A 15,556-nucleotide genomic window follows, 5' to 3' on the forward strand; every position below is an offset into this window, starting at 1 on the left:
TTAAGCAAGATAATTGTATATTCACCATAATGCACTTTACTGAATCAATTCATATAACACAAAAATTAATGTTATATAATTGTAGAAAATTGGTGTATGAATATTGTAGGTTAGAAATACAAGATAAAATATCAGGAAGAGAATATCTGTATAATGTTTGATGTATATAATTTATTTACAAAGCATACTTCATTTGAAATAACAGAATGTAAAACTACAAAATTGCAAAAAGTCACTAATAAACTAAAAGGCACAGAGCATTGGCTAGATATTGTCTAGCGTACTACATGACTTAGAATTGCTGCTTTCTAACTTGCTACTTGACTCAGAGGAGGATGTACTGAAAAAGAGAAATATATGATTTCATTTCAATGCATTAAATTTAAAAAATATAGCAAAATTTAATTTGTTATAGAACTACAAAAACTATAACTTGTTTATTTCTGTTTATTTGCACATTTCTTTTAAGATATAAATAAAGCATTCATATAGTTAACAGAGAAAAGCATAATTACTCAAATATTCACAGAAGAAGCAGAAAATCAGTACAAGATTTCCAGCTATATCATTATAGTTAAACTTTTCATGTGACTGTTAGCTTTGTTTCTACAAATATAATGTTATAGAATTGATTGAATGCTGTTGATTAATTTAGAATATAGATTATTACAAAATTATTCAGGGAATGAACTATTTTTTCAACCAGAATGACTTTAAACTAAATATTTATTTGTTTTATAGCATAAATTCCTTATTCTTTTAATGTAATTTATTAAAGCCAATTCTTGATACTCATTACTGGTTTTAAAAAATTCAATTAGTTTTATTACATACCTTTTTTTGTTGGTACGTCTTCCAATATGTAAAACTACTGGACCTTGTTTGATTTTCTTAAAAGCTGCAATTGCTTCAGAATGGGAGAGACCTTGTAATGGTTGACCATTTAGAGTATAAATTTCATCTCCTATAAAACAATCAGATGTTTTAAAGTAAACAATATTTTTGCATTTAAAAAAAGATCTTGACAAATTGTTACAACATATTTCAATATAATATTGAAATTATATGCAATTATTATTAATCATTAAAATGTTTTCCTATAAATCTGTATTGGTGACAAAAAATTTCGTAGTTTCATACAATCTGTATTTTATATATTTTTATATTGAGGTACAAAAAAAAGGCATTTAAAAATCTAGATTAACCTGGATATGAATTAATTTTTAACTTCTTAATAAATTAAAGTTACTAACATAAGTAAATTAATACTAAAGTTAATAATTCCATATAGAATTATAGAAATTTTTCTTATTTTCTTTCTTTTACAATATTAATTCATAAATAATCTTAAGTAACAGACTCCATGCGATGTTTGCAAAATGAATATACATAGAAATGTGTATTGTATTTATTAATTTTATTTAATAAATAAATGGCTCTTAATGTGTTAATGATATAAAGACTGTTTCATGCTATTGTAATGTTTAACTCCTCCTGTTGAAATAATGCTCTAGATTTATGCTTGAATTACTGAATTTTCAGTATTTAAGTTAAAGTAACTATTACTTTAAAAGACAAATAATCATCTTAATTTGCTTAAGTATCCCATGCAACTTTTGCTCTTTCTATGCAAGGAAATAGCAAGTGTTCCAAATGAAATCTGAGATCGAATTAAGAATTTTTTATTAATGGAATGCAGGTAAGTATTCTTTTTTTGCTTTAGTACAACAGAAAAAAAATTTAATGTATGCATTTTTTTTTTCCCCATACAATGCTTCTTTTTTTTTATATGTTTAACATATCCTATTTGCATTTGACATTGTTTCCAAAGATTCAGACTACTGTTACTCATAATAGCAAACCTCTCATGTACTTTAAACTACTTGATAAATAAAAAAATACAATAGTTTTAGTGAAACAAAAATTCAGTATTGAATTTGAAAATCTCACCTTCTTTGAGACTACCAGTTTCGGCAGCTTGTCCATTGACAAATATAGTCTTGACATAAAAGCCAAGTTCTCCTTTTGGTGAATCTTTGCCTCCAACAATACTAAAGCCAAGACTTTTCCGACCAGGACCTTTTTCAAAGACTACTGTATGTAAGGATAATTGAGAGGATTTGGGACGCCTTGGAAGAGTACAAATGCCATTGCTTCCCATCTGAAGTAAGGCAATTATAGATTAATTTAGAAATGAAATTTGTATTTTTAGGTGATATTTATTTAATAATTTTAAGCAAATACAAATGGTATAGATTCTTATAATCTGCTTCATTAATAATGAAGCAGATGTGAAGTGTTATTAAAATCAAAATCTTGTAATTTTGGAAACTAAAAATAACATTAACAAAAATGTAATAACAAAAAACAAACATTTGATTGTATTCAATGAATAATGGTTGGCCATGAAAGTAAAACATTTTTTATACTGAGTAACAATCCTTAGTGATTTTATTCATTACAGAAAAAGTTATTTTAAACTAAGCTTAACATATTATTATATATTTAAAATAATAAGGAAAATCAATATGCAAATCATCCAACCCGAACCACTGGTTCAGTTTCCCTAATTTTTGTTTTATATGAATGTTTATGTCATCAAAGGTTGATTGCTTTCCACTACCACTTTTGAGATAAATTGATGTACATTCTCTGTGAGGAAATTCCATGTTCAAATTTGTCAGCCCCTACTGTTGGACTGATTTCAAGAAGTTTACATATGAAACCTCAAGACATATGCTATAAAGGATCACCTTTCTCTCCCTCTTTATGTCAATGTACATTCTTTTTTGTTGTTGTTGAGATTAAAAGAAAAATTAACTACTTCAATGGACACATATTCTTCCTGGAAGGAAACCTGAATAAAGTTCCAAGCTATATAATTATTAGACAAAATATCTTGTGTAAATATATAGCACATTAAAAATTTGCTTCTTAACAATGAGATCTTCTCTATCCATATTATTGATGAATGCTCAAATCACTAAAACAGTTTGAAATAGGGATTCATCAAATACAAAAAAAAAAAAAAAAAAATAGAAAGAATGTTAGTAATAACCTCAAACTGAAATGAGAATGTTATAAATCCACATAAATATAATGTGAAGTTTACAATCCCATAACTAATTTTTATTCATACTTAGTTTTAATCATATTCTGCTAAAACAGCCAATTTAAAAAACGTGTAAAAATTATCTCAGTTATCAGATACTGTCTTCAAAATGGTGGTGATATTTTTAAATTCATCCTAACATTAAAGATAATGGTGGACAATTCTGTATTTTAAATAATTAGCGAATAGTTTGTTGCTGAAGACAGCTAGTTTACTGAATGTTTTTAAAAAAAAATCTTACAAAACAATATATGAACTATCAAAATTACGAAGGCTATCTTTTAGACTAATAGTTTGAAATCAGTCCTTATATTGAGATGAAAATAAAACATTATGTTTATGATGTATTGGAATCGCAATTTAAATAAATGAAGCATGCAAAGATCAATTGGTCGTTGGTTGCTTATATATATATATATTCTGTTATCCACGAAAATATACTGTTTTTACATATCACTTCTACTTTTTATGCTTAAGAGAATAGGTAATACATATAGCTTTATTTTAAAAAGATGTACTCAATTCTATTTATTTCTTAAAAAGCATAAAACCGTCATACATTTCGTATAATCGGAAAATGTATGTTTTATCAAAACTACGTTTGAATATAAAATGATGAGGTTTTTTAAAGCAGCAAAGTTGAGAAAAAGGAAGATTCTCTGAATTAAGGATTTAAATAAAATATGATTTCAAAATCTGCCATCATATTTATTATAATTCAAATTTTATGCTTCACTGCAAGAGCACTTACCCGCTCATTATCTATCCCTGATTTTGGCGGTAAATCTGGATGAGAAAGTCTGTTATCACTTTTAGAGTATTTGGAAACATCTGTTTGCCAGTGCCTTAACCTGGATACATTCGATGTCTGTACATTTGATTCATGTAATTCTGGCACAGGTGGCAAAGTATTTTGAAGCCTTGAAGCATCATCTTTAAAACAAAGGTCTTCAGGAAGCTATAAAAATACAAACATTCAATCAAATTTTAGCAATATTAAATAAGCAACATTATAGAACTGTCAGAATTTTTATTTTTAAAAAAGCAACTACTGAAGTGTTAAAATTACTGAATTTTGGAATTATCTTACAAGTTTCATGAAATAAAAATTAAAGACCAATTTAATATGTTGCAAGAATTTCTGAGATAAAAGGACAATTTCTTAAAATAGAAAAAGAGATTTTATTACTGAAGCAGCAAAGGTAACCATTTATCTAGAAAAAAATTAAGTGTTCTCGTGGGTAATTTTTTAAAATATTGAAAATAAAAACTTTGACTATCACTAAATTCTTAAAAAGAAAAGTCATCATCAAACTAGAAATAGCCAAAGTAAAATTATACTGTTATTTGTGATAAAAAAAAAATTTTAAATGACCAATTAAATTATATGATTCTGAATATCATATTTCACATGAGATTGCATGCTGCTTGCTATAATAATTCCTTGTTATGTGAAAAAATTGTATGGCAGTGTTATCTTGCTCCAGTGATTATATTTAATAATTTTAAAAAAATTGGCTGTCATATGTACACAATAAAGTATTTACATATTAATTGCATGCCAGAGATTAATAATCAATGAAGATAGCAAGCTAACTTTATTTTAAAGGGTTTTTTTTTTTCCTTGTAATTAAAATTTTAATATGTTGACTAATGGCATGTAGTTAATTTGTAAGTACCAAATAGTCTGAATTAGGCACTTTTTTTTTTTTTTTTTTTTTTTTTTTTTTTAGGAATATCAAACAAAGGAGTTCAAAAAAGATTCATATCTTTTTGTACTTTCAGAATCGAAATTCTAGATTTTGACTAATTTCCACATCTTCCTAAGACAGAAAAATACATTTTTGGCATTACATTTGTCTGTGACAAAGGTAACTGAAAAACACTTTTAGTTAAAATTTGGTACTTGGGTCTTTAAACCAAATTTGTAGATTTCTATCAAATATTGAGTAAAATCCGTCTTTTCGGCTGTCGAATATAAGTTAGCATGACAGATAGAAAATGAAATTTGATACGCAGAGTTAAAATTTGAAGTGTAGATACCTATCCAATTTGGAACCAAATCTGTTAAAGGGTTGACTTTATTGTTGGTCTGTATTTTTACAAGCATGTTAACGAGGTAGCTAAAAAGTGCAATGACTTAAATATATGAGATTTAGAACGTGATTATGATAGCAGTTCTATTTCAAATTTTGGTATAAGTCCGTTAGAAACAATGCATCTAAAATCCAAATTCTATTTTCGAGTACTAATAATCACATGCCAGGGATTAATTGAGGGGGGGGGGGATGCAGCTAAGGATCATACAATAGATTCTATAAAAAATTATATTCAAGCCAAAGATCAATATTTCACAATCATTGTTCGCCAATGCCATGCAAGGCATTTGTGGCTCTATCTAGGGTTTACAATTTTATGTGAAAGAGTGGTGGATAATGCTTTTATTAAAGAGTATACGAGAAAGTATTAGGGAAACCACTCTCGCTGGTTAAAAATTGTATCAATGCACTAAACCATATTGCAAATATTATTTTATGTTGCTTTCTTATTACATTACATCACATCAAATAATAACCGACACTCTTTAAAAGGAAGTTAATATCCCATGTAAACTTATTTTACATCTTCTTGAATAGGTCATATTTTACATAATTACTAACATATTTTTGTAACAAAATGAACAGCCCTTATTAATTAGCATAATGATTTTCGTGCAAAGCAAATTCTTTTCAATTTTACTGATATAATGCTTTAAGATAAGATACCTAGATTAGCAGAGCTCAAATGAAATTGCAATTTCATGGAATATATTTCCTTTGTTTCTATTAACATGTATCTAAATATATTTTTTACCTCTCTTGCTAGTAATAAATGCATTTCTGATTCAGGTACTCGTAGTAGTCGCCGTGCTTCTTCTAAGCCAACTCCCTGAAGCTGCTGACCATTCACAATCAGCAGTTCATCACCTCTTAGTAACTTGCCGCTCCTGAAAAAAACAATCAATTATTTGAATCACTCATTTTTTCACTTCTAAAAATGCAATTATTATATTTTTATTTCAGCTGTTATCAAAATCCTAATCATACCTACTTAGAAATTCTATTGTTAAGAAATTTAGCAGTAAGTGGTCCATTTTCAGTGTATGACTTACAATGGACCTTGCTTTCAATTTTGTATGTTTTCATATTATTTTATTCACAACATCATTAGAAAATGCTGCTCGGCAAGTTTTTTTTTTTTTTTTTTTTTTAAGAAGCGGAATTTCAGCAACTGTTATTACGATAATTTTATCTAAAATCTGATAATCATAATAGCTGCAAAAATTATTTCAGTTTTTAAATCACTTTAATTATCTTGTAAATCTTACTGTTCCAAGTTGTTAAAAAATCTTAATTGTTTTTTTTTTTCAATAATAATTTTAATTTTTTTAAAGTTTATAAAAACATATTTATAATAGTAAGCTCCAATATCAAAGTAAGCTTATCTCAAGTTTTAGTAATCACATTTCTATGAAAAATATTTCTAAAAATAATGCATATACAACAGGAGCGATGGAATCAATTCATACAAAATCACAATAAGATATTTAAAAAAAAAACAGCGTTTCTTATGAAGTGATGTCGTGCCAATTTTCTTCAGCGCTATTCATGATGGATTTCAAAATAAAATTTGTGGGATACCTTTGAAATGAGTAATAAATATGTGTTGTCTCCATTTACATTATAGAACTTTTTACAAATAAATATATATGTATGTATAAAATATATAAGTCGCAATATAGCTACAAAATTCCTATCTAATTATTGCAAAAATATAATAAAAAGTAGTAGTATTCAATCTTTGTATTTCATTTACCAATATCACCTATATATTTTTTAAAAAAATTGAAGTATTAATTTGGAATTTTTAACATAAAGATATATATATATATATTATACAAACTGAGGCAGAATAAAAAAGTATTAAATTTATGCTGTACTAAATGCCTATAAAAGATGACAATAAATGGAATAGTTTTACCTGTTTTTCATTAAAGAACAAATTTTTCGACGGAGCGACATTTTCTGGGTTACCAACTATATTGAAACAGTACACACAAATAACAAACATGGGCAAATCTCAAATATTCTTCGAAGCCAATAGTAATGCAGTGATTAGTGTTAACTGATAACACACTCTAAGTCAGTTAAGTTGATTATAATGTCTATCAGGGCTAAAAACGCGATATTTCTTCTACATATGAAGCGCGTTCGGTTGGCTCTTTGATAGTTACTATTAAAAGCCGTAATAAAATTTTGATTTCATTTGATATCGGAACTGTTCTTTGTTCCTTGAAACACTCAGTGTTAAGAGTAAACAATGCCATTAAAAATTCCGAAGTGATGCTTTAATGTTATTTGTATTCGATACTAAAAAAAATCGGAGGAATGATTTTTAAGAGGATTTTGTAACATCGTTAATTAATCAAAATTGGACTGATAATTACAGAAAGAATGAGGTCATCTTAAGTATTTTAATAGCTGCCGCTTCAGATGGTATTAAAGACAAAGAAATTTTCTTTTTTCATAACGGCGGATTAAAAGCTTTTATATTAGTAATAAAATTTTACTGCAGTAAAAACGAATGTATAAGACCTCGAAAAGCCATCGAAGACAAAATAAAATAGGAATTTGTAGAAGTGATATAATTTACGCTCAACGGCTTTTTGATAATTTTATAAAAATATAATAAATCAACTGTGGCATTTCGAATGGTATAATTAAAAATGTCAAAATGAAAATTCCGTTAGTTTCATCTCGCTTTTGGCACAATATCTGGTACATCTATAAAGTATTTTATATATTAATATATCCAACAAATTAAATATTCATGTTATAAACATAAAAGGGCAATAACGATAAAAATATTTTTAATGTATTTTGATAGAAAAGTCATTAATAATTTAAATTTTAATCGAATTTTTCAAATTAAAAATTAAGCACTGCAATGAATATTTCAAAGAATTCATATACTTATTCAAAGGAAATTTCAGATGAAACCTTAAATCATGTTTTGCACCTCAAGGCATGTAATGATTGTTAGAATACAGTCTTTTTAATCAAAAAAATTATTTTTAAATATATAATTCGTTAAATACATAATTCATCTGAAACTAAAGTAATTTCAAAAACCTTTAGGTAAAAAATATGAATTTTTATAAAAATCTTTTTTTTTTTTTGTTGATTTAATTATCTTTTTTTTTTATTTATTTATTTAATAAATAGTTCGTAATTTAAAGAAAAATAAGTGGTTTAGCAGTATATAAATTGTCTTTTATTAACAATCGAAACTTGCCAATCCTCGGTTTCCGAAGCCCATATAAAGAAAAAGAGATATGCACAATAAATCTATTGAGTCCAGTTGGGTCCTTCATTTAGTGGTCACTCACTTGGACTAAAGTTTGATGTTGTTATTCGTTATGATATGACTGAATCTTCAAAAATGATGACTCAAAGCTACTTGTCTTTTGCAACTTGTACTATTATTCTTTCTTTTTCCGCGCCATCTTTATATTCTTGCCATTATCCTGATATTGTAGTTCCGGAACTCCATATATTTCTGTCTATAATCAGATAATATCGACTATTACCCTCTATCGAAAGTGTCCAAGTCGAACGTTAATTTTTAGAGAGGATTATACTTTTAGCTATATTTGGCCCTTAGTTCCCTTGTAAGATATCGATTGAAAACCTGAAAATCACGGGTTCGAAACCTGCTGCCAAAGAAGATCTCGCTTTCTCTGTGCTTCTTGTGCATATTAAACCTACTTTTTAGTTTGGTTATATTAACGTCTCGTTTTAAAGCAACACTAGGGCTATTTTGGGACAGACCTTCTCATTTTGAACTGCGGTCAGATGACGAGGACGACCTCTGAGCTGGCAATTCCTTCTCCAAACTTCCACACCACATATGTGGGAGGACGTTTGACCCCGATGGATTTCACGTGCACCAGACCCTCTTACACGACGGGGTTTCGGTGGAATTTAGTCTCGATCCTGAAACCCTCCGGTTCCGCCCTTTAAATTTTTTGAGCGTATTAGTTATATTTGGCCCTTAGCTGCCTTGTAAGATATTGGTTTTGGGACCCGAAAATCACGAGTTCGAGACGTGCTGCCAAAGAGAATCCCGCTACCTATATGCGTCTTCTGCACATTAAACCTACCATCATGGGTCAAACGTCCATAGAATGATGTGATCTGGAAATATGGAGACTGGAATGCTAATTCAATTGTTGTTCTCTTCATCCAGTCACGGTACGAAATTCTAAAATTATCCTTGTATAGCATCAAATTGGACTTTAATATATATAACATTAGATGATGGGGTTTTGTGCTGTAAAATTTTGGAAATTGCAGTCTTTTAAAAATAGCCATAACTGCGTTTAATGATAACTTGAGTGATTAGAGAGGAAATTTGAATGCCCCTTTCGATATTGCAGCGAGTCCGAGCGATGATCATTAGAGAAGAGTGGGGCGCAACTTCGCCGCTAAGAAAATGAAGCAAAAAAGATTGTTCTTAATACTTCAGACAAAGGAATTCCCTTTTGAGGAGCGATGCTGGAACTGACAATAAAAAACTGCTTGGCCTGCAGTTTATGACAGTGAAAGTTACCGTTATTACAATTCGAGAGGCGTGTGCAATCAGAAGTTTAAGTGTTTTACAAGTTATAATTTTTTGGGGTAGAAAAATTAACTTTATTTTAACCCTCTTTATAAAATTATTATATAATTTTCGCTAGCATCTTCACATGTGTAGAATCGAAATAGAATATTTGCATAATCTTATGTGTCGTATCTTTCATTTAAGAAAAATACGGTCATTTATAAAAATGTCTCTCTTAAAATAAACGGGAAATACGCTAATAAAAGTACTCTTAAAATATTAAAAGGTAATTTAGAATTTGGATTTTTTTTTTTTTTCTCTGAATATATATATATATGTTAAACACTTTTGAGCATTTAGTTTAGACCGCTTTTTCATATTCAGTTAGTCGCGATATAATGGCAATTTTAAAATAGGCATAACATTTCATTTAATGACCTAAAAAAACAAATGAATGCATAATTTTGAGTTTTAAAACAAAAAGGAGAAACTTTATTAACATTGTTTATGCCAACATATCACTAATACATTAAAATTTCTCTTGGAAACGGCTGAGTTATTTTTAGCATTAAAAAGGATTGTTATATTCAAAAATTATCATTTCAAATCTTATCATCGCAAAATATTTTATCTAGAATTCATACTAACCGGAAACGTTGATTACACTCGCCATTACTAAGAGCGGTTAGACCTTTTTTTAAAAAATGATTGTAACAACCTCATTTATGACAGGAAGTCATGTAGTTTAAAAAATGAACGTACCATAAAATACCGGGTAATATCAAGAATAAAATTTCTTTGAAAAGGATGCAATTCCACAGTTATCCGAAATATAATTGCTTTGAAAAGTATACATCCGTTTAGTAAAAAACAGATATCAGCTTTTGTGGTTGAAAAATCTCCAGAAATCGAAGAAAATGGACCATTAAGAACTTTTATTTTCTAAAGGGTGACTTATTCTTTAAAAGTGAAATTTTAGGAATTGCATTCTATTTTTTTTACTTTCAATTTAGCCTTTCTAATCGGATATTTTGCATAACTTGATAAAATGTTTTATTCCGAGTAAACAGTGAATTACTTTATCGCTAAGTTAGAAGGAAATAGAGATAGATAAAAATAATAACAATTATTAGATAAAAATAAAGACAGCTGATAGAAATTGTTTAAAAATAACAACACATTCTATAACTGGCTGAATTATTAGCAAGACAAATGAAATCATTATGCCAAAAGAAAATCACAGTATCCGTCATTTAGTTATTTTGAAATGTATGGCAGCATATAAAACTAAATTCAATATTCTTATCTTCATTAATAATAAAGATGAATGCGTGTTGGCACCTAACAGGCCACATCATTTGACCTAGATCTACCAAACTTGGCATATATATATACTTTGGAGGGTCTCTCTCTCGGAGCGCGTTTTTTATATTATAAACGTAAAATTTAAGTGGAATTTTAACGTTTTACCCCGATAATTTCTGCAAATACTAAAACACAAAACTGATATACATCTTTTTTCAAATATATAATATTTTGGCATATAAATTTTTCAACTTTTAATTAATTTTTTATGTATGTTTTAAACTTATTTTACAAAACAAATTTCACTATTGAAGAGAAATTCGAACCGTTTTCCTTTCCATTGTTGATGATCAAAAGAAGACACGGTTTAGTTTTTCACGTCCAGTAGATTTTAATATAAGGTTCACTTATAAGAAAAGTTTTGAAATTTGGTTGTACTTACAATTAAAGTCTAATTTCAGAATCAAATAATTATGAAGAAATTTTTTTTAAGGCACCCATCTTTAAAGACTTATGTTCTTTCCTGCCTATATCTTTATATGATTCAATTATAAAGATATAGGCAGGAAGTTAGAGCAATGCCTTCAACAGTAAACAGATCGGCGTAAAGCTTATAAAATAGTGTGATTTATAAGTCTTTTATGTTTATAATGCGATTTATAACTCTATATGAAAGTTTAAAAACATTTTGGTAAAAAAAAGTCAGTCAAGACACAAGTCTGGGAGGACAAAAAATTAAACTTCATAAAATAAGAATTGTGTCACATAAAAATAGAGAAATGAAATAAATATGATTAACTGAATAATGAAATGAATAAACTTACATAAAAAGTGTTTGAGATATTAAAAATATTGTAGAATTATTATATAAAAGAAAATTCATTCATTTGTAGTTGGAAATCCATTGTTTGATTATATTAACGCGCTGTTTCAAAACAAAACAAGGGTAATTTTGGGACAGAGCACATCATTTTTAACTGATAATCAGTTAAATACTCAAGCCGACACCCAAATCTCAAACTTCGGCGATGCATAAGAAAGAAGATACAATGCATGGCACTTAGGGTTTCGAAACAAAGTAAGTGTAATCCCCCTGCCTTCAGTGATGGCAATTAATTAAGGCGTATAACTGTTCTAAATTAACAGCGTGTTTTCTGTTCTAATTTTTTTCTACCGAATCAAAGAAAAAAATTTTAATCTGCTATCGCAAATTTCAAGTTATTATGTGAGAACAATATTTTTTTTAAAGTCACGTAGTATCAATCCGACTGAAAAACATCATGTTCTCCCATGACTCATATTTCGCAATCACTAACACTTAGAAAAGCGATGGTTTTTGATCATCTCCAAAATAAATCCAGTTCTAAAATGGTTTTTTTTTTTTTTTTCTCGAGGCCAGAAATTTTTTGTGAAAAACCAGTTTTAAACAATCACGTGATAAAAACATTTTTGCCAGCTAGAAAAATTGAAAATGAAGAATATATATATAATTTTCGACACATTCCCCTCGCTGTTTCGCATTGATGCCCATTTTCTTCTTTGTGTTTCTTCGGGCGATAACTCCTCACAACCCTGCCCTTTATTCTCTGCCTATCCATTTTGAGGCTTCAAAAACTCCAAACCAAAACAACATGGTCTCACATGATAATAAACTTCCGAACGCTTACCAAATGAAAATTTGGACGTGATTATATCAAAATTTCAAACTGAATTTACTTGCATGGCCAAAATTTTAAAGAAGAGGAGAGTGGAAATCGAAACCAAGTTATGGCAAAGCTTTACTTCCAACAATTTTGTCTAATAAAAAAGATTTTAGGAAGTATCCATCAGATAAGCGACCCTTAGGAAGCAGTCAGAATTCCCACTTTAGTTTACATAGATAATCTTAAAGAATATACAGATAAAAGAGTCGATGAAATAGGGAATAGTTTTTATCATGACATGAAGTCCGTAAACATTTCGGCAAAGCGCTCGTTACGACTGTAAGGTTGTGTCCTTGAAAATGACATTACGTGTCGCTTTTGTTAACTCCGTGCCCTTTTCAACGCTTAGATCCGCAACAAACACGGAAATATTTGATATTCCTACAAAGCTCAAACAGATAACATGCCATAAAATGTTATTTTTTTTTAATTCAGAATTCCGTTTATATTTCCATATTTTATTTGTTCTCTTATAACTACATGAACAACAAAAGGAATGCGTTGCAAGAAAATACATCCGTATTAGTTTTATCGCCAATTTTTTTCTTTATTCAAGTAAGAATAAAGAAAATTTCCTTACAAAATCCGCCAGTTTTATTTTATTTTTAATATTTATACAAATAGATGATTGTATATCTCAATGTTTTTGAAATTTTAATTAAATTGCTAATTTCTGAAAGAAAGTTAGTTATTTACATTTACTTACCGTTTCGAAGTTACGCGAAGATTAATTTAAAGCGGATCTCATTACTGTATACCTGCCCTCATTATTTTTTCTTTAATTCAAACGACAAGGACATCACTCCCCACTAACTACAACACACTTATAATCTCATTACGTCTCTTTCATAAGCTGGAATATCTTACAGATTTATTGATTTCCCTTTCGGGGTGATATTCAGGGCCGGATTAAGTTCTGTAGGGGCTCTTAGGCTATGCAGATATTTTTGGGGGGAGGCTTCCAATTCCATACATTTGCATTGGTTTTTATTATATATATATATATGCAATTCCACCTTTTTTATTTAATTCATGCTACACGAGCTCTAAAACTGCTTTAATCAGAGGGTTCTCACACACTGCGAGTGAAGGAATAAAAATTCTTAATGTTTAGCATATTCTTTTAAAGATGCTTAAATTCCCTTGCTTAAATAAACACGTGTCAAGGGAATCCCTATCAGAATCTAATAGTATAAAGTCATTGGGGAAAATATCTCGCTCTCTTTTGCCTTTGTATCGCGATGTGAACGGACGTCAATTTCATCATCGTTCTTGCTTATTATGCCTCCCGGGATGGAATTAAGCGAAGTTTAAAAAATTAAAAAGTGTCTTCTCTATTCTCTCTCTCTCTCTATATATATAACATAATATAATTTTAAGCAGTTTCGTAGCCGAATAGAGAAGACACTTTTTAATTTTTTAAACTTCGCTTAATTCCATCCCGGGAGGCATAATAAGCAAGAACGATGATGAAATTGACGTCCGTTCACATCGCGATACAAAGGCAAAAGAGAGCGAGATATTTTCCCCAATGACTTTATATATATTTAATAAAACAATAAAAATATACGGAAGTGGAACCCTCCCCCTAAAAAAAGACTAAAATAACTAAGAATTTAATAAATCATTCAATGGAAGTAGATTTCAATATCAGTATTTCTGGTATTAAAAAAAATTCAATTGATGTTTAAAAGTATTTTAAACAAAAAAAAAATTGCAAAACTAATCATTCTAACTATTTAAACACAAAGTTTGTAAGAGTTCTTGATTTGTGAATTACTCAGACTACTACTAAAAAAGAAGAAGAAGAAGGAAATGATGCAAGTGAATTAGAAAACATGAAATTTTTTTTATCAGAATAGCTATTTGAAATTTAAACGGTATTTAACTTTATTTTGAGTATATTAGTATGAGTTTAGTTTTGAGTATTTTGTATTAGTATTGAGTTAGTTTTGAGTATATTAAACGGTATTAACTTTATTTTGAGTTTAACTTTATTTTCGTTCCAGTATACAGAATTTATTTAATCAAATGAAAATACAGTATTGAATTACCTTGAAAATACCATTGAAAAATCTCTGGGCCCTAATCCCCCACTCTCCAAAAATTGCGGTACCACAGATTTTGAATTGAGAAACGGTCATAAATATAAGAAATCGGAAACTAATCCGATTCTAAAATAAGTCATGCTCCATGTTAAGAAACAGATTCGTAGAAGAGAACTAAGAATAACAGATTCACCGACAAGTGTTTGTTGTTTTTCATACATGACTTCCGGTCTTGAGAATTTTTATTGCAGTCAAAATACATGAAACAGAGGGGTCTTTTCTCCTCCCATGTTTAGTTTCTATTCGTTGTAATGAACAAAATCCATGGGCTCTTTGTGACTACAACTACTATATATAATGATTTATGAGAATTTTTTTTCCGATGTTATCAACTACATTGACAAAATTAATTATTGCAGTTACAGATTTTACAAATGACTGAAGAAAATACAAGATCAAGTTGTAAATTATTCCAGCTGCAGCTATGTATTTTACTGCTAATCGCGAAATGTTTAAGAACAAATAGCACAAGTATGTATTTTTTGTTTATTTATCTTCGAAATGGATTGCAAAGTGAAAATTTTCCTGGAGATTATTGACACTTTAAGAAAAGATTATAGTGTATTAGTTTAAGAGGGAAAAAGTATTTGGCAAATAGAAGGGACTTTCAGGAAAAACATCTCATATTTGGTTGTAAATAAAATAACAGTTGTCAATTTAATTAAAGAATAAAAATCAGTTTATTT

General features: G+C 28.7%; 1 protein-coding gene across 1 annotated transcript in view; it reads right to left on the minus strand.

Annotated features, from left to right (window-relative positions):
- Nucleotides 1–151: 151 nt before the first annotated feature.
- Nucleotides 152–15,556, minus strand: part of LOC129959466 (uncharacterized) — a 74,077-nt gene continuing 58,672 nt past the window's right edge. The window contains exons 3-7 of the mRNA XM_056072310.1: nucleotides 5,966–6,098; nucleotides 3,864–4,070; nucleotides 1,951–2,161; nucleotides 835–964; nucleotides 152–340 (exon numbers count right to left, since the gene is read on the minus strand). Coding sequence (XP_055928285.1) covers nucleotides 265–340; nucleotides 835–964; nucleotides 1,951–2,161; nucleotides 3,864–4,070; nucleotides 5,966–6,098 — 757 coding nt within the window. The 3' untranslated portion in view covers nucleotides 152–264. The remainder of the gene's footprint in view (nucleotides 341–834; nucleotides 965–1,950; nucleotides 2,162–3,863; nucleotides 4,071–5,965; nucleotides 6,099–15,556) is intronic.

The sequence above is a fragment of the Argiope bruennichi genome, chromosome 2 (assembly GCF_947563725.1).
Source record: "Argiope bruennichi chromosome 2, qqArgBrue1.1, whole genome shotgun sequence".
In the NCBI taxonomy this organism is placed as follows: Eukaryota; Metazoa; Arthropoda; class Arachnida; order Araneae; family Araneidae; genus Argiope; species Argiope bruennichi.